General features: G+C 40.5%; 1 protein-coding gene across 1 annotated transcript; it reads left to right on the top strand.

The window, feature by feature from the left end:
* Positions 1-363: 363 nt before the first annotated feature.
* On the top strand, positions 364-20,699 carry ppp1r2 (protein phosphatase 1, regulatory (inhibitor) subunit 2). The gene is made up of 6 exons (XM_073476759.1): positions 364-726; positions 10,205-10,312; positions 10,772-10,855; positions 13,733-13,842; positions 15,538-15,726; positions 17,968-20,699. The coding sequence occupies exons 1-6, from the start codon at positions 596-598 to the stop codon at positions 17,985-17,987; spliced, it is 642 nt and encodes a 213-aa protein (XP_073332860.1). The 5' UTR covers positions 364-595; the 3' UTR covers positions 17,988-20,699.
* Positions 20,700-22,029: the final 1,330 nt, after the last annotated feature.

The raw sequence follows: 22,029 nt of genomic DNA, 5'->3' as shown, positions 1-22,029 counted from the left end.
TTGAATTGACAAACACCATATGTGTAATTCATGACAATTCAAGCAGGATCATAAAAATGATTTGTCTCTCTCCCTTCACGACCATACAAAGTTTTTTCTGAAATAAGGTCCCAACAAAATCAGAAAGTATAGAGGTTACAATGACAAACTATCTGATAAAGTTAGATTATTACCTATATGTGAAAAGTGTGAATCCAAGAAAAACACTGCTGTTTTGCAGTCTACATTATTGAAGGCGAATGGTGACAGAAATTTACGAGCACTGAAAGGCAGCATTTGCAATTCTCACAGGACCGTATGAACTCACGTTTTCGAATCTCGCGATGTTTTGTGAGCTTTAGCCGACCCGCTAGTAGTGCTGCTGCCCCGCCAGTCAGTGAACAAGCGGAGAGCAGACATGCTGGACTGCCACAGCACGTAGGATCCTGCCCGGGTTTCTCCTGACTTCATGGAAGCGCACTGAGTTATGACGGGGAGCATGTTTAAAACCGAACCTGGCTTTTGGTAACTGAGTCGCAGAAATCACAGCATCAGAATATCAGTGGAGTAGAAACAGTTGAGGCAGCCCGGTGTGACAGTCTGACAGCGTGTGGGAATGGCAGCTCCCCGGCCGATAAAAGGCATCCTAAAGAACAAGAACAGCGGGACAAACGTCAAATCTCTGCCCGACGACGTACAGGCAGAGATCCCCGAACAAGCCCCTGGACTCTCGGAGGATGACCAACAGTAAGTTTCCCGTTACATTAACTGTCGTGAGGGTGGCAGCCGGGTAATGTTAGCTAGCTAAACACTTGTTAGCCTCTCTAACCATACTCCCGGTTACTCCCCTGTCAGGCTAACTGTCACGTAAAAGTCACCTCCTTGGTTGTCAGGACTAGTCTCTGTGACAACTCTCTGTTTCTGTCTGTGGACTATCAGACTGTCTCTCCTCACCGATAACATCTTGATGTTATGTGTAAGCAGAGGCTAAGGTTTACACCTCAGAGCCGCTTGTCAGGTTAGCTTGTTCGCTAGCCAATAATGTCAGCGTCACGACAGGTAGTGTGGTTGTTACGGTTGTTAACGATGTTCACAGTGTTAGTTTTAGACACTGACCCACAAAAAAATCTTGCCACCGATCTACTTAAGTTATTTTAATGATAATTTAAAAAATCATGGGTAACAATGACTGTTAAACAGTGGCAACCCGAAGCCAACTATGCCCATATTTGGACAAATTTACCCATATACACACAGAAGTCGCGCTATAATCCACTTATAGTACGTATTGTTTACACTATTGTCATAACCCTTAAATAACCTAAAGTCAGCTGCCTCTCTGTATGTCATCTAGGTTTTAAACAAGGGCACATTTTGAGCAGTTTCTTTGATAGTCAGCTCCCTGAACAAGCGATTATCGGTTAATCATTAACATCCACCACTCAAAATGAATTAGGGATATTGTGATATTTTAGTATTTCATTTGATTGTTTTTTCTGTGCCAGTCGGAATTTTCATGTTGTGTTTTGTTAATAGTTTTGTTCCCCTCCCAAAAAATACAACACATTTCATTTGACTTTTATTGCATATCCTTGCACATGCATATATGAACTCATATCCCAATATCCTTAACTAATTTTGAGTAGTGCAAATCGTGTCAGTGGTAAAAAACTGTTTTCTAATGGAAAGTGGAATTTTGAATTTCGCAGGGTCTTAACATGTTAGTTACACTTCAAGAAGTGAGCTTGCTGTAAATGACACAATCCAACACTGATTCAAAATATGCTTTATGCATATGAAAAAAGATAGATACTGCTGCAAGTATAAAGTGGTAATATGTAAGAAGGTACATTGTCTGCTACATGTTACATTATTAATCAAGATCTAGGTCATTTCCAAAGCACACATTTTGGTATATTGGGACTGAGTGTATTGGTTAAACTTTAAATTAAAATTGTATGATATGTGTTGCTCTTAAGCTTGGAGCCTGAAATCAGTCTAAACCAGAGGGTGGACAGAGCAGGGCTGGGTGTACCCCGAGTTGTATCTCTGGCAACAACACCTGATATTACATCTGACACTGACTGTTGTGTAACAGACCCACTCTGGGTCAAAAGCGACAGAAATCTGTGTTGAACAACACTATTCTGGTCTGATAATCTTACACCCACCTCTGCTCAGGCTGCTGTTGAATAATCAACATTATCATTATAACTGCTGTCGAGCCCCTTGTTTCCTGTACACATCTGATGTACCCTTTAGTCCAGGCACCTATTAGATGTATTGTCAGAGGGCATCTCATATTGCGCTGCATGACTTCTACCCTGATGTTGGCTAGGATGATCTTTTGGCTCTTTCATACACTCCCTTTAGAGGACGCCCAACTAAAATATCAAGCGTGTTGGATGGCAATGAGGACACCTCAGATGAGGCCAAGAACATTGTAGGGCAAATCTAAAAGTTTAGGGTCATGCTCTAGGTGAAAACTAGATGCATGACCTTTCTCAACTCTCTCAACTCTCATCATTATCTTGATGCATCTCAGTGTATGGCATCCTCAATGATCTATATAACTGCACATGGCTACTTTTTCATTATTTAAATTCCCCTTTTATTCAGAAAGTCCTTCCAATAATCATACCACAGCAGTCTGCAAAATAAACGCTGCATCTTTTCAATACATAAACATTAAAAAAAAAAAACATTTATCCATCTGCAGTGCCTTACACATTTGTTCTAATCTATAATAATATTGTTTTCACATGGCAGCTTTAATATGAGGCTTTTATTTACTCTGCTGCACACAGTTGGATGGCAAAGTTGACAGCGCCTCCTCAGATCTTGGCTGATTAGCTGGGCTTGCTGTAACAGTTTTATTTATGGTTGCAGACGCTAGCTTCAGGTGAAAATGGCTAACGGGATTTGTCATTGTTGCGAAGCAGAAGTCACGCTCGGCGTGGGTGTCGTCCAGTTTGTGCGTCCCAGCCCGTTCACAATCACATAGTTCATCTTTTTATCACTCGCTGCTGATCTCTGCCTCCCTCCGACATACCTCCTACATATGTAACAGTAGCCCAACAATTCAAAGCATGGGAGCAACGTCGCAACGTAACGTAATTGTCCAGCTGAGGCCGGATAATCAACAATCAACATAAGCTGCAGACTCTCGATTATGCTCCTTCTCTGCATTGATGCAGAATCTTCCATGTCTGCATTGCGATGCGTCTTATAATCGAGAAATTTCCACAGCTCTAATTATTGATATAGTTAAGAGTTGATTTGCCCACTTTCTGTATGTGTTCCAAGCATAAACACACATTTGCAGCTCATTTAAATCAATTAAAAGATGCTTTGAGGCTGTACTTGAATATGACAACCTTTTGTTGCTCCAAATCTCTCTTTCATCACTTTTAAATATTAGTATAGCTGATCTCACAGCACAAAGTGGCTTACTGATGATTTCCTACTTGTTCAGTTGTGTCACAACAGAAAACAGATGTTTTAAAAGAAACACAACTCCAAATTACCGACATGCCAATTTGCATGGGACTAATTATCACATGACCTCATTATTTGGCAAAATATGGTAGATATGCAGTGGAATTTTACTTAACAAATTAAGGAAATAGCAGATTCGCTCAGGATTAAGATCACAGCTGTCCTCCGCAGTTTACAAATTACTACAAGTCCCTAGGTAATACTAGTCCCGTGCAAATAGGTCTCAGGACTGCTAAATCAGATGTTGTCTACTAGGTGCTTGGCCTCAGGGTCAGGTTGGCAAGAGTTGTTTTTTCTCTCTGGAGACTTGGCTTCTCCTATGCATTGATATCATTGACACTGACATTTTCACTGTGGCAGCGAGACACAACGCCCCAGATCACCAGCCCCTGTTAAGTCACTTCACTGCTCTGCTTTTCTACAGCCACCCCTCAGTCTTTTCTCAGCCTGCAGGAAACTGTGGGCATGCAGAGTTCCCTGAGTGATGCTCTTAAATTGGGCTGTATTATGTCCAGTGAAGGTGGCATTATGATTGAAATAATTTAATTTCAAAGCAGCCACTGCCACGTCAGGGTACGAACATTTCGAAAGTGCCCTTGAGCAAGACTTAGTGTACCTGACTGCAGACTCCAGAGCTCATCTGCTTCAAAACACAACCTGAAAAAGAAAGCATTATTGTAAATGCGTTGCCAGCAAACTAGGCTTAAAATATGTTCATGTGATTAAGTGTAGAAAATAAATACACAAACATATGAGGTCTTTTAAGCCTTTGCATTACTTTAATTCTGTGTGATTTACTGTCAGTGCGATGAAACAACACCACCCACCTTCCAAATGCTGCTAAATGTTTGGTGTCTGCCCACTGTCACAGTAGGGTTTGACGGTGTCATCAGTTGAGTCATTCATTAGAGTCATAATGAGATTTTGATCCCTTTAAAATGTAATCTAATACAAATTAGGAGTCATTAGAAAAAATAAATGGGTGTGATGCTACTGATCATTTAGATCGACTTGCGTGATAGCAAATATCAAAATGTATTAGCTTCATGCTTATATTCTCTATATGTCCTATCAGGTACTGTTGTAACCAGTCAGTCCCATTCCTCCTGCTTCTTCCATGCAGGCGGCAGGTCTAGACATTAGTACCAGTCCTTTCTGAGCTGCAGCGTGAGAAATTAGGCCATCGAAGGATGGCAGATATTAGTGAATTCCATTCCCAGCTGTGAACCAAGCCTTTTCTGTGTTGATACAAAAATAGTCTGTCTTTGACTGGTGAGGAAGTAGAGGAAAAATACTTTTTCTGGAAGGATCCTGTGTGCAGCCAAGCACCAAATCCACAGAGAAGAACAAGAGCTGACCGAGCTGTACCATGCTGCCAGTGTCAGCTCTCAGTTTAAAGCAAATACGGACTCACGTCAGTCTGTATGCTCACAGTGCACGGTCTTTTATATTTGCGTAAACACCTAAACTGATTTTTATTTGATCAGATGATTTAATAATTTCTTGCTTTAATGTTTTATTTACTTCTTTTTTTTTTTTTGCTCCTTGCATACTTTTGCGCTTTTGTCAGGGTAAGTTGGCATTTTCCTGACTACTCGGGCTCTGTGCATACTAATGATCTTTTTTGAAGTGGTCTTTTTGACAGAAAACTAAAGATTGGCAAGCTTTATATATCTGCCATTATTCAGGACAGCAGTGCTAAGCTTGAGCTTGAGCTGACAACAGCCCAAACATGTTTTCCTTCTCATCTCCTTCAATTGTGTGGAAAATATCGCATTGCCTTCCTCGTTCATTCTACAGTACCCACAGAGGATATCCTCAACTAGCTCTACAAATACCTACCACCCAGCATTGATTTGTTCGACCACATGTCCATGTTTAAACAATTCAGCTTCCCTCCATAGGGAAAGAACGAGGACTCAAATGAGGTAACAATCAGTGGTTGCTGTTGGTTACTATCACTAGTTGGTTGAGACAACCACAGTCTGCAGAAGTCAACTTAACTACAGACTTTGAAAGTGTGTATTATATAGGAACCAACTTGTTCCATTTGTTTATTTCCTTTGTAGCTCCAGTTAATTTCCTTCAGCGCTGTATGGCAACATAAGGCCACTTTTTAGAGTCACTTTTGTCATCCCTTCAATCACCCACTATTATTTAGTTAACAGTGATGTATGTGCCTCACACGCAGTCATATATAATTCATGGATGCTTCCATGAAACTTTATCTGTCCTTCACTGTCTTGCGAGCCTCATCCTGACTGTGTGACGGACAGTTTGACTGGCAGGTATGTGAATAACTGACTTTGCATAAAATACCACTCGGACCACTGAGACATTTTACCCTCCTGTGTACAGGTCAGTGGAGGTCAACTGTGGGCACAGGAAAATAATACAGTTTCTGTGTTGATATGAAATGTCTGGAGCTGATAAAGTCTGAATCGACAGGTGTCTGAACATCTCTGGTCTACAGTGATAAAGAGCAATAACGGCTTTGGGACGAGGATATAATACTGAGGAAAAGTATCTTGTTATCTCTCTTTATTATATCCTGTATTCTTGGTGCGGAGTGGGTGATATATTTAGTGTAACAGCACCTAAAGGTGTATATTTGTTAAAAGGAAACCAAATACTTTACCTTTGAAATCATGAAGTGTTGTTGCTGCAGTTATTGTGGCCTTTTTGCTCAGTTTAGATTTAGTTTTTAATCCACCAAACACTCAGTTTACTTTCTCGTCACTATAACAATGAAAATCCTGTTGCGTATTTTGTAGAGAACATGGCCTGTCTCCACACCATGACCTTAATGTGACCACCCACTGATGTGGCAAGTGAATTCATTACTCTGCTTCTCCTCTGAGGCACTTTTTCCTCTCGTCTGGATGGATGCTGGGGGCTTAAGAGACTGTTTTAGTCCTAAATCTAGTTGGCTATCCATCAAACTTTCTGTAATCTTTAATTGTGCTTACTGTTGCTGGAGGAAGGAGCCAAAGGAGCAATGTTTTGCACTAGTGTTGAGTGTACACAAGAAACAACTGTAGAGAAGGGCAGAAACACACGTCCTATTTTCCAAAATAATCAAACTGTTATACCAAGATATAGGTTATTTTTTTATATCTGGCCAAGCAGGCCATCAAAATTAAGTAAATTAGAGCTCTGAAAAAGATTGTTTGTCAAATTATTGGGCAATGAAGATGTCACTTCTGATGTCTGTCTGTGTTATAGGAAAGGTGGGCTACAGTATTCTAAAAGAGACTCATAAAAGCACATAGAGTTGTTCAAGAAAGAAATCATTTAGATTTGGTAAAATCCATGTCCTTCAACCGAAGTTAAAGATTCAGTGTGTAGGATTTATTTATTTATTCATTTCTATTGGTAGAAATGGAATCTAATATTTCTGATTCTGTTTTTATTAGTGTACAATCACCTGATTTGGTTGCACATGCAACCAAACCAAAATCTGTCAAGTGGGACAGAGATTTAAAGGTTTATTTTTTAATAAACTTTTGTGAATTGAGATTATCACAATTTCTTGTTGCATGCTATTTAAATAAAGAGAAACATATATTTTCAAGTTTTGCCCGATTACAGTCTTTGACATAATGTGTTAAGAAAGTTAATATGTATTATTGGGTGCACCTGAATTATATGCTGGTGCACCTAAATGGAAAAATTAGGCACACAAGTTCAACCAGTATGAAAAATAAGTCCGGAGCCGTGGAGCGTTATCTTTTCTATTGTTTCTACAGTAGCCCAGCATGGACAAATCAAACATTGATTCTAGAGAGAGCTTATTATATGAAACCACGCTGCTAGAGGCCACTAAATCCTACACACTGAACCTATTATTTAATAATGTCAATAATCAGATGAAGTGTGTTTGTTGGCTGGGAAATGGAAACAGATAACATTGATGAGCTTTTCCCCCATTACCGCTTCTCTTGGCATGAAAGCATATGTGGAAGCGTCATATTCTGTGCACGTCGACCAGCTACTTGTTCCCACTGTGAAACAAAGGACTGCTATTGTTACTGTTGGTGGGTTCAGTCAGTAGTAAAGGGCACAGGGCTGGACCTTTCCTCACTACCCTCTGCTACCTGATAGCACAGCTCAGCTCTCCATGATGACTCACTCTATTTAATGAGTTTTCCTGAAGCATTATGTCGCCAGCTGTTGGCCACCCTCGAGAGATAGTCATCATCACATAAGAGATACAGCTCTATATTTAGTGTGCGCTAGTAGTCGGTGCTGTCTGTCTGTTTTTTTCCCCTCTTGCAGAAGCAGGTGCATCATCGTTGTATTACAGTTGTTTTGATGAATGAGTGAGTAGACCGGAGTGGATTTAAGAGCTACAGTGGTTTGATGGGAATAGATCTTGGTTGGCTGCTTCCGGGATGTGTTGCGTAACTCCACACACTCTCTCCCCAGATTGTAACTCACTTCTCAGATCTGAGCTTGCTTTAGAAATGTTGATGGAACTCTCCTCCTGTCATGAGGCGATGTTGATGATGATGTTACCTCTACCAAAAAGATTTTTCCTGTCTTGTTAAGTAACAGAATGTGAAAACTGCCATCATTTTAATGATATCATGATCCTTAGGATTCAGATATTTTCTCAATAAATCTGATTGATTATCCATGACTTTGTTTTATATAGATGCAGTTCTGGACACAGATGCAAATAAAAAAAAACTGTATAGGATATATGTATGTAGACATTGTTGAGGTCTTCAGGTTTCCTACCTTTGCATGCTTTACAGGAACAAAAACCCATCCAACAAAGTAGCTACAGGGTAGGTACAGAGTGGTTTCTCAAACCCCTAGGCCCCCTGGGTGCCACTTAGTGTCAACTGATGTGCATGAGTCTTGCTGGTCTTCATTTGGTGCGGAAACCCATTCCTCATTCTAGATGTGATAAAGTACCTTTCATGATTAGGAAATCGGCCTTCTCTCTTTCTAAGTATAGACATTTCTCATTCAGTACATAGGCCCCCTTTTTTCAGTCTATTATGCAGAGAGGCGTTTCTGTTATTTAGCCCCTAGTCATTCATATAAATTGGGTGGACAAAGTAGAAAGAAACAGTTGTCAGTGTAGTGCAATACAGTTCAACAACGCCACAAACTGCAGCCTCCAAAATGATCATAGAGTTGACACAGGTTTAAAACAGGACAGTTAAGCTGCATTAGTTTAAGCTAGGTGTACCTAATGAAGGCAGCTTATGGTACGTCTGCATTTTCATCCACTCGTTTAGATCTTAAGGCACAGGAAGGCTTGTTAAGTAAAGCTGAATAACAAAGCAATGAGAACTGAGAATTAGAGTTGGTGCAGCATCCAGGGAAATTGACTCGGCTCAGTGTCCACAAACAAATTGATTGCCTTTTTGACAAACCGCTGTGTGTCATTTCAGGCCACAACACCTATACACCATTATTTTACTGAATTGGTTGATTTCTGTGGATTTTTTTTTAAACTCTGTGATGTGCCAGAGACGTTGGGTTTGCCACATATATATTAACAGGAAAGAATATGAAAATTGATTTCTTATACCTCCTCTGATTTGCAGCTCATCTTAGGACAACTCTCTTCTCTTTAGGGTTTTGAGATTGAGAATGTGATGTGGTGTAATTGCACAGTCTGCATGGCTCAGGTCTGTTTTGAGTGAAAGTCGTAGGGGAGCTGTGCAGCAGCAGGAAGCGGATTTAGCATCTCTCTGCCGTGCCTGTCTCCCATGATAGCTGACCTTTTGTTCCATGAACAAGGTCAGGACTGATGTACAGTACCTTGGCAGGAGAGGTGAGGGAGAGCAGGGGTGGTTTAACCCGACCTGGATAGTTCCCAGCAGCACCTGGATTGACCTGGATAGTTTGTTTGGAAATTAAAGGGATTAAAAATAAATGTGAAGAAGTAAACATTGTGCTAATGAGACAATAAAAACTGCACAGGCTTTACTTGAAACCGAAAAGAGGATCGCAAGTGTGGGCTACAGGAAACCAATGACATCAAAGACTGAAACGATGTGAAATGCTGTATAACAAAGTACATACCAATCCATTAATTGGCAGTACAATAATCCATTTTTATCTGAGCTAAACAAATGTTTTTACTTTTTCTCTCCTTGACTACAATGACAGGTGTTCTCTCTTTATCCTCTTGAGCAAAATTTCTCATTTTGGGCAGATTTGGTCTTTGTTTCTGTTCATTTCCCCTAAGGATTTGAAAGGGAATCAAGGATTAAAGTAATTTTGAACAAAAAGCTCTGGTGGAGCATGCAGAGGTGACATCCTTTACTCCCCAGATGAGAATGGAACCATTTGGGGGATTAGGAACAGGTGGGTTTCAGGGAGGTGGAACAGAAATCAACTCCAGAAAAAACAATTGTATCAAATGAGGCTGTTGTTTCACTTTTGACCCTATTGACTCCCAGCTTATATCAGCCGTAGTGCTCGCTCAGACCTGGATTACCTTGACACAAAAGCAAAACATACTATGTCACTTCCTGACAGTCATCAGCCACAAATTGGGGCTGATGACATTCAGGGGCCTTTTTGTCTGTGCGGTCCCAAAATATGCAGTCTGAGAGAAAACTGGGGCACATTCAGTCCTAGATTAAATCTGGTCACTCTTCTCCCAGGAGGAGTCTGTGTGCTGCGATGGTGGGTGAGTTGATGGTGCATGTCCGTCATTTTCTTCTCACTGTTGTTTTTTTTTTCTTTTAACCTTTTACAGGAAGAAATCCCAGAAATGGGATGAGATGAACATCCTGGCCACGTACCATCCGGCTGACAAAGACTATGGCCTGATGAAGATAGACGAACCCAGCACACCTTACAACAGGTCAGAGGCTCCTGAAAAACTTTCCCAATGTCCGTTTCTATCAATAACACTGTTAATATTTGATTTGGTTGATCCTTAGTCTTTTTCGAAAGTGCTTTAATTGCTTTTTTTGAAATAAGCCATGCTTTTAGAAATGCATACCAGTGTAGAGCTCAAACCAGGGTGAGTGGAGAGAGTTGATTTGGTATGTGTGTTGGTGTTACAGGGATGTCTCAGCAGGTTTGTAATCCAGTACGTCAGAGTGCTGCAGGAAAGGTCACCCTTGTCACAGACCTTTCCTCTTTCTCTCCTCATGGTCTTTCTGTGCTCCTCTTCCTCCACCCTTTATCCCCTCTGTCAGCTCGTCTCCGTGGCGTCTGCCTTTCTTTGTGTCTGCACATCCTCTTCCTCCTCAGTCCTCCCTCCCTCCCTCGCCTCATTTTCAGCTTATCTTTACTCAGTTAATATTCCCTGTTTCAGGATGGTGGGGGACGACGAAGACGAGGGGGCGCTGAGTGACTCGGACGGCCACAGTGGACTCGCAGCCGATGACCTGGCATCGAAGTAAGAAATGCATGTGAACAGAGGCGAGTGCAAACCAAGTGCAGAGTGGGAGAAAGCAGGCGGTAAAAGGAGGGATGATGAGGTTGGCGGCTGTAACAGCTCCACTACCTTTGATTTACTGTATATTTGTTTGCTCTCAGATAAGCCACACCTAAAAGCACTCACCAGTGTCCTTGTCCGCCCACTAGAATGTAGAACTAACTGATAAGAGTGTATGCACTGTACAGCCTCTGACGTCTTTAAGACACTCAGTGACCACTTTACTGCAGCATTACACACATAACACATTAAAAGACTGCAGTGCCAAAGAAGTTACAATTCTATTGTTGTGGAAACATTTTCCTTCCCTGAAAACGTGAATGCTAGCATCCAGTTGTAACCTTCCAGTTAGTGGTGGTGTAATAGAGCAGCTGCTCAGGTGCAGCCTCCAGGACAGAGTTGTACAGGCAGAAAGTCGTGCCATGTAAACACATCCAGCATGCAGACACATCAGGCTGTACACTCACTCCCAGACTGCACTGCTGCCTTTGACAGCGCTTCAGGCTGGGTTAACTAAATGCACCTTGACAAACTTCTTCCTTTTTTCCACTAAAGGAGAACAGAGCTGTGAGAACGATAGTAAAGGTCAGTGTACCCCAGACTAAGTCCTCAGACTGCTCACTGAGCAGACAGCAGTATGTTTCACTGCAGGTCTGTTCAGTGGCTTGACATACTCAGAAGAAGAAGAAGAAGTAAACATAAACTTATGTTGCAAATCTTCTATCTTTTGACAACATATATATGTCATCTGGAATTACTGCCACCTTAAATAGGTCATGTCAGAGTGTCTGGACACAATATGATTGTTATCGTTTGTTCTAATTATACTTTCAAGAAGTTTTAATACAGAAACAATCTGAATGTGTTAACACACCTGTAAAAGCACAAAGCTGTGCTGGAGACATGTTTTGCTTAATACACACAAACATTAGAACAAATCATAAACCAAACATAAACCTCATGCTAGTGTGTGGAGGTTAGCAGTGCACTGTGTGTTGGTTTAACATCAAACAACAGAGTTTCTTTGTTTTCATAGAACTGCTTCCTACATTTTTATTCTCAAGCTGCTCATCAATAAACAATGGGTTTATGGGTGTTTCCCATTAGCCTTGAAGATGACGGGATAAAATAGTTATGCAATGTAAGGAATAACTCTAAATCACACCATTTGTTAGCTCTACAGGCATGCTGCTCAACAGCCCCCAGAAAATATTAGTCAGTTTTGTGCGACACAGTTATCACGGTCTTATAGTGAAACAATGCCAAGTCCTAGAAAAAAGTCCAGCATTACAAAATATTATTTTTATCAAACAGCAATTTTAGTCTGTGCATGAGGCTGCATAGTTATCTTTACCAAGAAATGTTTGTGTGACAATCCATCAATAACCATAAGATTTTGGTGTTAATGCCTCAGACTTGGAGGGCAAAAGCCACTTTCTAATGCTGCCAATATTTTAGTCTATAAAATGTTGAAAAATTGTGAAAAAAGCTCATTATAAATTCCCAGAGTCTGAAGTGACGTCTTCTTCTGGTCAATCAACAGTCCAAAACCCAAAGACCTTTCATTCACGGTCAGAAATGACAAATAATTAACAAATCCTTAGCTGGAAAGAGCAAATGCCATGTACCCAAAATCATGTCTTTACAACCCCCCAAAAACTCAATGTATGTATTGTATGTACTACTATATGTATTAAAATTGAGTTTTTAATGGAAACAAGAAATTCTGGACTAAAACTTGAGCAATCTCATCAAAAAAAGTTTATCGTGGAGGATCTCCTAGATGAGCAGAAGCAAACGGAGAGCATAACGGCGATAAATAATGTCTTCATTGTTCCTGGTGGGGGGCAACTTGACCCTAAAAAAAAAAAGTCTTCCTGTGTTAAGAAGTGTATATCTGCCACTCAGAGCTTCTTCTCCTGGATGAAAATGGGAGCTTGAGAAGCGTATGCCCTGTGGGCCATCGCACTTACATAAGTGCATTGATGCAGGGACGGGATGAGCTAGTTTGAGCGTGTGCCACAGAGAGGATAGTGATTAGCTGCAGGCTTGCAAGTCAATTAGCTGCCTTTGTTTACTTCCACACAAGAGTGCCTTCCATTGTTTTACGCTAAACCCTCCAGATAGTACAACAGCTGCTCTTTTCCTCTGTCCTCTTGTTGTTTCATCTCTCCAACATCCACTCTCCATCTCTTCTCTCATCCATCACGTATCCAACTAGGCTTTTCTTAAATGACAACCCTCATCTTCACAATTCACTCCACCACCTACACCTCCTCTCTTCCTTCCCGTCTCCGTCTTTATCTCCCACTCGCTTTGGAGATCTACTGCCATTGTTGATGCATTTTGCAAACTGTAGGGACATTGACTGTCTTCTTTCTGGCTTATTCGGGTCAGTTTGTTTGAGAACAGTAGTACAGTAAATGGTTAGCTTCCCCGGGGCAGTAGCCCCGATTCACCACCATCCGTTGAGCCGTGAACCATTATTCATTTTGTCCTCTGCGTTAAAGCTCTTTGCGAGTGTGAGAGATGAGGATAGTAACTCTTGTTATTTCTGTCTCATGCTCGAGTACTCAAACACGCTCACATCTCTTCACTCACTTCACTGTGCCTACTCTCTCCTCCCCCTCGCCTAGCATCTCTCCATCTCGGTTCATCCCATGTCTCTCCATAGAAAGCCTCTTCAGAAGTTTTTTAATCTATCCACAATGACTTTAGTGGGAGGGATCAATGGTTTGCTCTTTTTTTTCTATTTCACATGGTCAAAACACAACAGAGAAAAGGCAAAATGGGAATGAAAACACTCTAATTGAATTTTCTTTGTATCTATTTTTCAAGGCTGGTGGCAGCAGAAGGCACAGAGCCTCGCTTCATGAAGGAGGAAGAAGAAGAAGAAGAAGAAGAGAGCAGTGAGGAGGAGGAAGAGGAGCTCAGTCCTGAAGAACAAGGTAAACGTGGACATTCTTTACCTTTTGTTATTTGGTTCCATCCACACCTTCATTTATCAAGTTTCAGTGGAACATATGATGATAAAATGATCATGTTGTGTTGCGTGTTGTGTGCAGCCCAGTCAAAACTTGATAGCTGAATGACAGAGCAGTATATCAGTATCCATGGTAACGGCTGTTTGTTGCTGATGGTGGTGAGGGCATCCCACAGTTCACCTGTTTATTTATGCCCCCCACCTTAATACAAAGTGTCCTCTGCAGCTGAGAGGGAGACTAAATGCAGAGTGACAGCGGAGAGGGATCAGTTTGGGAAAAGGCTCGAGTGTTCTGTGTGTTACTGACCTTTAGCTGACTTCCCTCAAGACACACACACACACACAGGCACAAACTATGTATCCGTGCGGTTTTGACCGTTGCCTGTCCTTGGCCTTCTACTTGCATTTCAGATACAGAGATGTCAGTTGAGCTGCACACACTCACACATACACAGTAGAACAACAACAGGGTAGATTCTGGAAACTCTCCATTCTTGACTGTCGTTCTATATTCATGTCGGAGGTTTGCAGGTAAAAGCAAGAGAAGAGTCTGGAAACTGCAAACCCGATCGATTTAAATACGACCGCAGAGCTGTAGACTCAGCAGTTTTTGACACACAGTTGTAGACGAGCCAACTTGTGCCACCTAGAGGAAAGGTGGCACAAACATCAGTGTTAGAGCTGCAGATGAAAACATGCTGATTCAGGTTGCAGAAAATGCAGGGATCAGAGTTATTATAGTTTTGTGTTTTTCATTGGCTTTTATTTAAATTAGTTTTTTCATTTTTATTTTAGTTAAATTCAGTTTCAGTTAGTTTCCAGAGAGGGTTTGTTTGTTTCAGTTTTGTTTTTTTATAGTGTAAAACATTTTTTTAATTTTATTTTTTTTAATTTTAGTCTTCATATTGTTTTGTGAGTAGGCTTGTGAAAACCATTTAGTTATTATTTTTTCAAAATCAGATTTTTATTTTTATTTCAGCTAAAATGTTTGTTTTTTTTACTCACTTATTTTAGTCTTTATTTTTAGTAAAATAATATAACCTTTGGACGGATGTTTTATATGAAATATTTTTCATATTCAGTTCTGTGAGCAGATACATGCTAGTACAACCATTTCCATATAAACACTGACAAAATCAGATATGTTTCTTGACTGAGGTCTGTTTATGTGTTAAACTTCCGTCCAAAGAGCTGCACTGCAGCACTGGGATAAATTGACCTCCACTCCGACCTTCGCTGTTTGCTTCGCATCTCCACCTGTCACGAGTGTGTGCACATTTAAATGCTAATTGCCTAATTTGTCCGTTGCACATCACTTTCACTTACACGCAGAGAGCCCGAGCATGGTATAAAGTCTGTGTTACACCCTCCTTTTTACCTTATGTCAGTGCAGTCACCATCTGCCTCAAGGTTGCAGTGAACACTTGAACGTTTACTAAAATAAGTTGCTTCACTGTGTCCTATATGGAATTTGACCTCTTTTAAAGTAAGTTTATCATAGAAACAATAGAGAAACATCAAGATTTTCACTGAGCAACCATGCGTGAAAGCTGACAAATATTTCTGTGGATAATGTTTGTACTGTGGTTAATGCGCTGTGCCAGCAGTCTAATTAACCACCCTAAATTCTGTATGCCTCCGTTGCTTTTGTCCTCTGCAGCCAAAAAGAAGCATTTTCAGATGATGAGGAAGATGCACTACAACGAGGGCCTGAACATCAAACTGGCTCGCCAGCTCATCGCCAGCGAGCTAGAAGATGATGATGAAGACGCGGACGAAGAGATGAGGGACGACACAGAAGAGACGAGGGAGGACGCGGAGGAGATCAATGTTGATCCGCCACAGGAAGGTAAGGAGACAGAGACTGCTCCTGTTCCAGAGCATGTTGGGGTGAATAATTTGAACACATTTTTCAGTTCAACGATGCACGCTGTTAATGTGGATGTCATCAGATCAAACTGCTGGCTGCTGTTTGTTTGTGCTGCCCTCTGGTTCATTTACCCTCAAAGCTGTGCATCAGGGTTGAAACTTACAAAAAAACGGACCTCCCACATGCAGCCCCTAAGTGGCTGCAGGAGATCGTTTTTTTAATTATTTTTTATTATATTATCCTATTTCAATCGATCAAAAACATTGAAACCATAAAAAGCTCAAGCAATCATTCTCTATGCTGGAAAAAACTAAGGGCTTCTGTCTTTCATGTCAGCACGTTGTACCCTAGTGTTGGCACAGTATTGGAATTTCTAACTTTGATACAATACCTTAAGAAATATCTGTTCTTGATACCACAGGGAAAAAATGACACAACAGTGGCAATATAACATTTTAGATTTTTATTTAAAGATATCTATAACAAGGCTATAACTTGACAACGAGGTATGACTTTTCTATGCTAGAGGCAAAGAGCAGCAGAAAGACTAAATGTTAAATATCACACTTACACTATTAGAAACTCAGCTTTGTTTTAGATTGTACAGATTTTAGATAGGGATGCACGATAATGGAAAATGTACATTATCAGTTATCGGCAGATAATGAAATTGTAGCTGATAAACAAAATGGATAATACAAAGCCAAACTGCTTTAGTTGACTTAAAAAATGCAGCATTTACACACAGTATACACAGTATGTGTATGTACCTTTTTTAAAGTTGGTTTGCTAGCTGCCAATAAACACAGAGTAGAAGAAGAAGAACAACAACAATGCTGTTGTCGTGTTCATGATGTAGAGCTGCTGCACCTGTGTAGAGCCACACAAGGAAGGCAAGAGTCACACATGTCGTTGCTGGAGTTGGCGTTGTTTTTCAACTTCAGAAGAAGACAACACTAAAAATTGTAACTTGCAATACGTGTTCCGCAAGTGTTCAGAGAGGAGGGAAAAAGTCTATGAGTTTAACACAATAAATCTTATTAGAGCTTTGAATAATAAATCATCCATCTTTGCCCGCTACATCTTAGCCTTTTTACCCTCTGGGGTGCATAAACTACAGGTTATGAACTTATTTTTAAAATACAGAAATGTGAAATTATTATCGTTGTGGGTATCAGCTGAAAAATCCATATCATGCATCCCTAATTTTAGGGATTTGAGGCATTTGAGGATAATCTTGGAAATGACATAACAATAAGCAAAAATACTAATACAGGCTCGAGGGAAATTGCAGATGAAACCATCAAAACGCCGTTCCACTCTGCTTATAAAAATTAGTACATCTCAAAAACTAGAGAAACATACATTGTTTTAATAAAACATATGCAGTGTTAAATATTTTGGTAATATTTCTACATTCAGAATTGCTTTGGATCAATATGTTTTGTGTGACAGAAAATATGTCAGATTTTTTTTAAATGTAATACTTTAATCAGTTATTATGGTTTATAGACTTCAAATAACTTTTTAGCTTGGGTCGTATAGATTTGGAACAATTGAGGATAATCTGGGAAATGACATCCCAATGAGAAAAAAATACCAATATAGGCACGAAATGGTGGACCATTTCTGAGGTTTACATGAAATGCCATTTCAACCCACTGTGTATACGAGCACAATGGGTTATAAAGGATTGGGCTTTATTTACCACATACTGATCTGTTCTCAGACACAATGATGCCAATCTGATGCCAATCCAGCAAACCTGTTTAAGGCTTCCCAAAACTTCTATTTCATAGTAAAAAAAAAAAATACTAAGACCGGTTTCTCTTACTTGGTTCTTTTTAAGACTTAAAAAATGGCAAGAGAGTTTTTACTTTGCAAAATTATGTAATTTTGAAATGAAAGATTCCAACATGAAACAGTGTGTGACCCCCAGAGGAAGTATCAAAAGTAAAAAGATGAAAATGACACACTGGAGTGTAAATCACTTGAGGGCAAAAACAAACTGCAGACTAATTAAACTGAAGGTATGAAACGAGATGTCGAGTTTTTTGTGGGAGAGATGTGACCCATTTTTAATCATGAATCAATTTCCACTGGCGGCTCTATTCCGAGGATCAAAGTACAAAGAGCAGAAAACAAAAATCTTCTAGCTCTGTCCATCTATTTTTCTGTTCTCATGCCTGTCTGCCTGTTTGTCTCTCGTTCGTTCCCCAGCTGACTCTCTGGACTCCTAGACGAGGCCTCTCTCCCACCTTGTGTGTCGGCTGAAGATCCAGACAAACATTGCCACTGTGCTCTGTGTTTTAACGCTGGGCTGTACAGCAGACACCGCTTCACCACCCATATAACAACCGTTAACAGCCAATAACCTCCTGGTCACCTGTCTGTCTCTACTGTTCCTTAGAACTGTGCAATATAACCTTCAAACACACTGTTTTGAACTCCCAGTATCAGTACAACACACAAGAAGACTGTTCCTCCTCCTCCTCCTTCTTCCTCTCCTGTTGCCAAGAATTCCCCCCTCCCACCTCGTCTGGACTGACTGAAGAATATGTGATTCTGACCCTGAAAGGAGGATCAAGGCCTTTTTTTAAAAAAGAAAAAAGAACAAAAATGCTGGATCGCCAGGACTCCCGCCTGGCTGCTCCTCAGTCCCCAGGCCACAGAGCCAGTACGTCAGCCCTGGAGGAAGCCAGGGGAAACCCCACGGCCTCAGTAAAGGCATATCTGAGACATGACGACGGCGCTTATACTGGGCGCACTTCAGACGGCTTTTATTTTTGTTTTGCTTTGTGACCCGACTCTCTGTTGCATTTTCTGTCCTCCTTCAGTACTTTTAGCGATGATGACCAGTTGGTTGTTTTTGCTGGCTTACCTGGTGACTCAGGTAAGCAATACATATTTGCGTAGGATTGATATGATAATTCAGAAGCTTTATATTTGTCTAATTGTACAAGACAACATCAGGACATCATCAAAAAAATCATTATTAAAAAGAAATCCAAATTTGACATCATACTGTTAATAGACACATGTATGCAAGTGAAACAACACAGATTGTAATTATTAAATTGGCACTTTGGACGTCTTATTTTATGTTTTCTCTTTACAAGCAAGGACACCACACAAAACCTCATTTCAAATTCTGGCAATTTTAAAAAACATGTATACCTCATGGAAACCTGACTGTGGGCCTTTTTTCCAAAATTGAATCCACTGTTAAATTTGGCTACCGGTTGTCTATCAAGAGGCAGTAAAAACTCTGCATTTAAATTAATTTTCACTCCCTGCACATCATTTCATTTGTGGAAGAAGATTAGAGAACAAGCCGGTGATCGTTTTTCAAAATTTTCAGATTGAGTCAGGCTTGTGGCCCCTGTGTTTGTAAGGTAATGAGATTGGCTCTTAAGACATTTTATCTCCAAGATAATAGAAGGGACAATATAGAAGTCCCACATCTGAGGTACAGCACGTGCTACTGATAAAGAGGAAAGTGTCCCGTCTTCAGGCTCTGATGTAGATCTGACAAAGAAGAAACCAACACTCACTGTGCTCTTGCTTTAACGACTCGTGTGTTAAACTTCTAATTGCATTAGAGCTTCACCAGACTGAATCTGAGGAAGTTACAACCTTCTAGTTTGTGTTTTTCTTCATCACACTTTATTTAATGTTGTCTGATCTACTCAAGTGTCTTGTACGACGCAGCTTGGGAATGTCAAAGAAAGAGTTGATGCTACTGACTTAAGTTAAAGGAGATGTCGGCGGTGAAGTTGACCACTAAGGCTTATTAGAGGCGTTTGTTTGTAATGTCCTGGGTTTCTTTAAGCGAAGAAAGTCTTAAAAAAATGTTGGATAGCAGTTTGAAGTATTGAAGAAAAAAGTTGATGTTGACTGTCAGTTGCTGGGGGGCTATCCCCAGTGTACACCTACTGTGGGGGCTTTTCCACCAGCATGAACCAGTTTCATTCTGGTTTGCGCACCCAATTTTGAGCTGTTTGGAGCATTTCGACCAAATTTCCTTTTCCTTGACCTGAAGCACTAACCCAAGTCGACATGTGCATCACCCTCCGTTGATGACTCATCCTTGATTACAATAGATCTGCTTAAAACTGGTGGAAACGAGAACAGCACCAAGGTTCCATGAATCTTGAACAGAACCGGTTCAAGAACCAGAGCAGATTTGGTGGAAAAGGGCATGCATGTGTCGAACGAAGAAGGAAAAGTATGTAAGAACCCCAAGTATTTCATGTGTTGTGATCTCTTAATTTTCTTCGGACCCTTTAATTCCTCACTGTGATTGAAAGTGTTGAGCTCTGTATTATGGAAACACAAAACATCAAAGACCAGCGGTGTGACTTCTGCAAACATTTTTGTTCTCGTAGTTTAGTATTTGGTGGTGTTTTCTCTCCACGATAGAGGTTAAAGCGACTCCCTTTCAACCACCAACCAACAAAAACTCTATGCTGAGTAGAAACAGGAACATGTCTGTACATCCAGATTCTAATAAAGACAACTGCAGAGAAGCTGATATGATTTGTTTATTTTCTCACTTAAGACAGAAGGACAAGATCGTCCGAAACATGTCTGACATGATCACCTCCGTCGGTGGTTATTACCTGTCAAATGTGCCTCTTATGTATTTATGTACATGTGTGTAAAATGAACAGGCTATGCTCCATGTTACTGTTGTTTTGTGCTGGGTTTCTTTTGCCTCACTGTCTAGCTTTTTGTTTTTCGCGCCACTTCTGCCCTGATTGGTTTGTTTTCTAATGATAACAGACTGTTAAGCAGTCCCAGGACTCTGCGCTCTGTGTCTGTCTCAAAATGACTTGGATGTGGAATCCATGACTTTTTTGTATTTCTAGTTTGCATGTTCTTAAGCATCAGATTGTGTGTATTCTGTTTTGTTATTGTCTCCTACCATTAAACAAATGTTTAGGAACTACTGTCTGTTGTGGCTTATGTTTGATATGAAAATGAAGACACCTTAAAGCTGAATGATGCAGAAAATCAGGTCCAACTTTCACTCTGATTGAAGCCTCTAGTAGACAGGAATTACACTGGTTTTGTTCTTGCAAAAATTGTAAACTTTTTGTCTTAATTCTGGCTTTGATGTTTCTTCTTCCCCCCGTTTCTTGTCATTCATTGAAGAAAATGACAATCTACTGTAAGTGAACTTGACCTCCAAAGGACAGAACAAGTCCAGAGACTTGAATTATGCTGGGTAAGCTGCATGGTGCCATTTTACGTTTTCTCTCAGTTGTTTTTTTATGCTTTCAAACAAATCCCCATCTACCTCCTTTGACCCATACGGGACATAAAGGCATTGTCATATTTACACTCTTTTTACAGTTATTTGCCTTGTGATAAGTAATAAAAAGGTTGCCGTTCTCCAGGAAAATAAATAACAAAACACACTGCAGTACATAAATGGGGAATTGCATCACCGCTCTTAGCTCCTACTGGGCTTTCACGGCCCGTTACTTTTTTTTGGGTGAACTTATCCTTTAAATAAACATAAAATACTGTAATGTGCCACTTATCTACCGAAAAATGATGAGTATTTCAATTATCTGCTGAAACACTTGTGATTCTGTTACTTAGTGCCACAAATACACAATGTCATGTCCTGATGTGTGACCACTGCACACTGCAGGTGTTTGGATAATGTACCCCATCGACCACCAGATGGCGCTGTCCCACAACACATCCTCCACTCCCGTTGGATTTCTAGTAATCCTAATAGGATAAAGCAGGGGACCGCGTACGTGGAGGGATTATCCCGCATGCTTGGCCCAGAGTGGGTTTACAGCGAAGATTGAACGCAGTTTCTGGTGTTTCATTCAACCGCAAAACAGCGTTTCAACGCAACTGGCCTTGAGATGTGTGTCATCCTTGGAAAAAGAAAAGCCGACTGTTTAACGTATTGGTCTGTTTAAGGTTTTAGTGGTTGGAGAATGTGTATTTGAGTGGTGATTGATGATTAAATGAACAGTGTGAGACACTGAGGGCAGGAACAAGTCATGAGGAGGCCGTCCTGACGGTCTCCTCTCCGGGCAGCGTCAACGGCTCATTCCTATGGATCAGGAAGCGCCTGTCAACTCATACGAAGATCGTGTAGGCGGATGAGGAGGGATCGCTCTTGACTAGTTTTCATAGTGATTATTTTTCACATGTGATTGCAAATCATGGTAGTTTAGATAGCTATTAATGTAATAATAGTAATGATGATGATAATAATAATAATAATAATAATAATAATAATAATAATAATAA

This window comes from Pagrus major, chromosome 11 (assembly GCF_040436345.1).
Source record: "Pagrus major chromosome 11, Pma_NU_1.0".
NCBI lineage: Eukaryota > Metazoa > Chordata > Actinopteri > Spariformes > Sparidae > Pagrus > Pagrus major.
The sequence above is the reverse complement of the archived record's forward strand: the minus strand, read 5'-3'. Positions and strand labels throughout refer to the sequence as shown.

Excerpts from the sequence above, each read along its gene's own strand:
- ppp1r2 (XM_073476759.1), top strand. The coding sequence starts at position 596 with ATGGCAGCTCCCCGGCCGATAAAAGGCATCCTAAAGAACAAGAACAGC. Across the intron at positions 727-10,204 it reads CTCTCGGAGGATGACCAACA|GAAGAAATCCCAGAAATGGG; the intron begins GTAAGTTTCCCG and ends AACCTTTTACAG. Across the intron at positions 10,313-10,771 it reads CCCAGCACACCTTACAACAG|GATGGTGGGGGACGACGAAG; the intron begins GTCAGAGGCTCC and ends TCCCTGTTTCAG.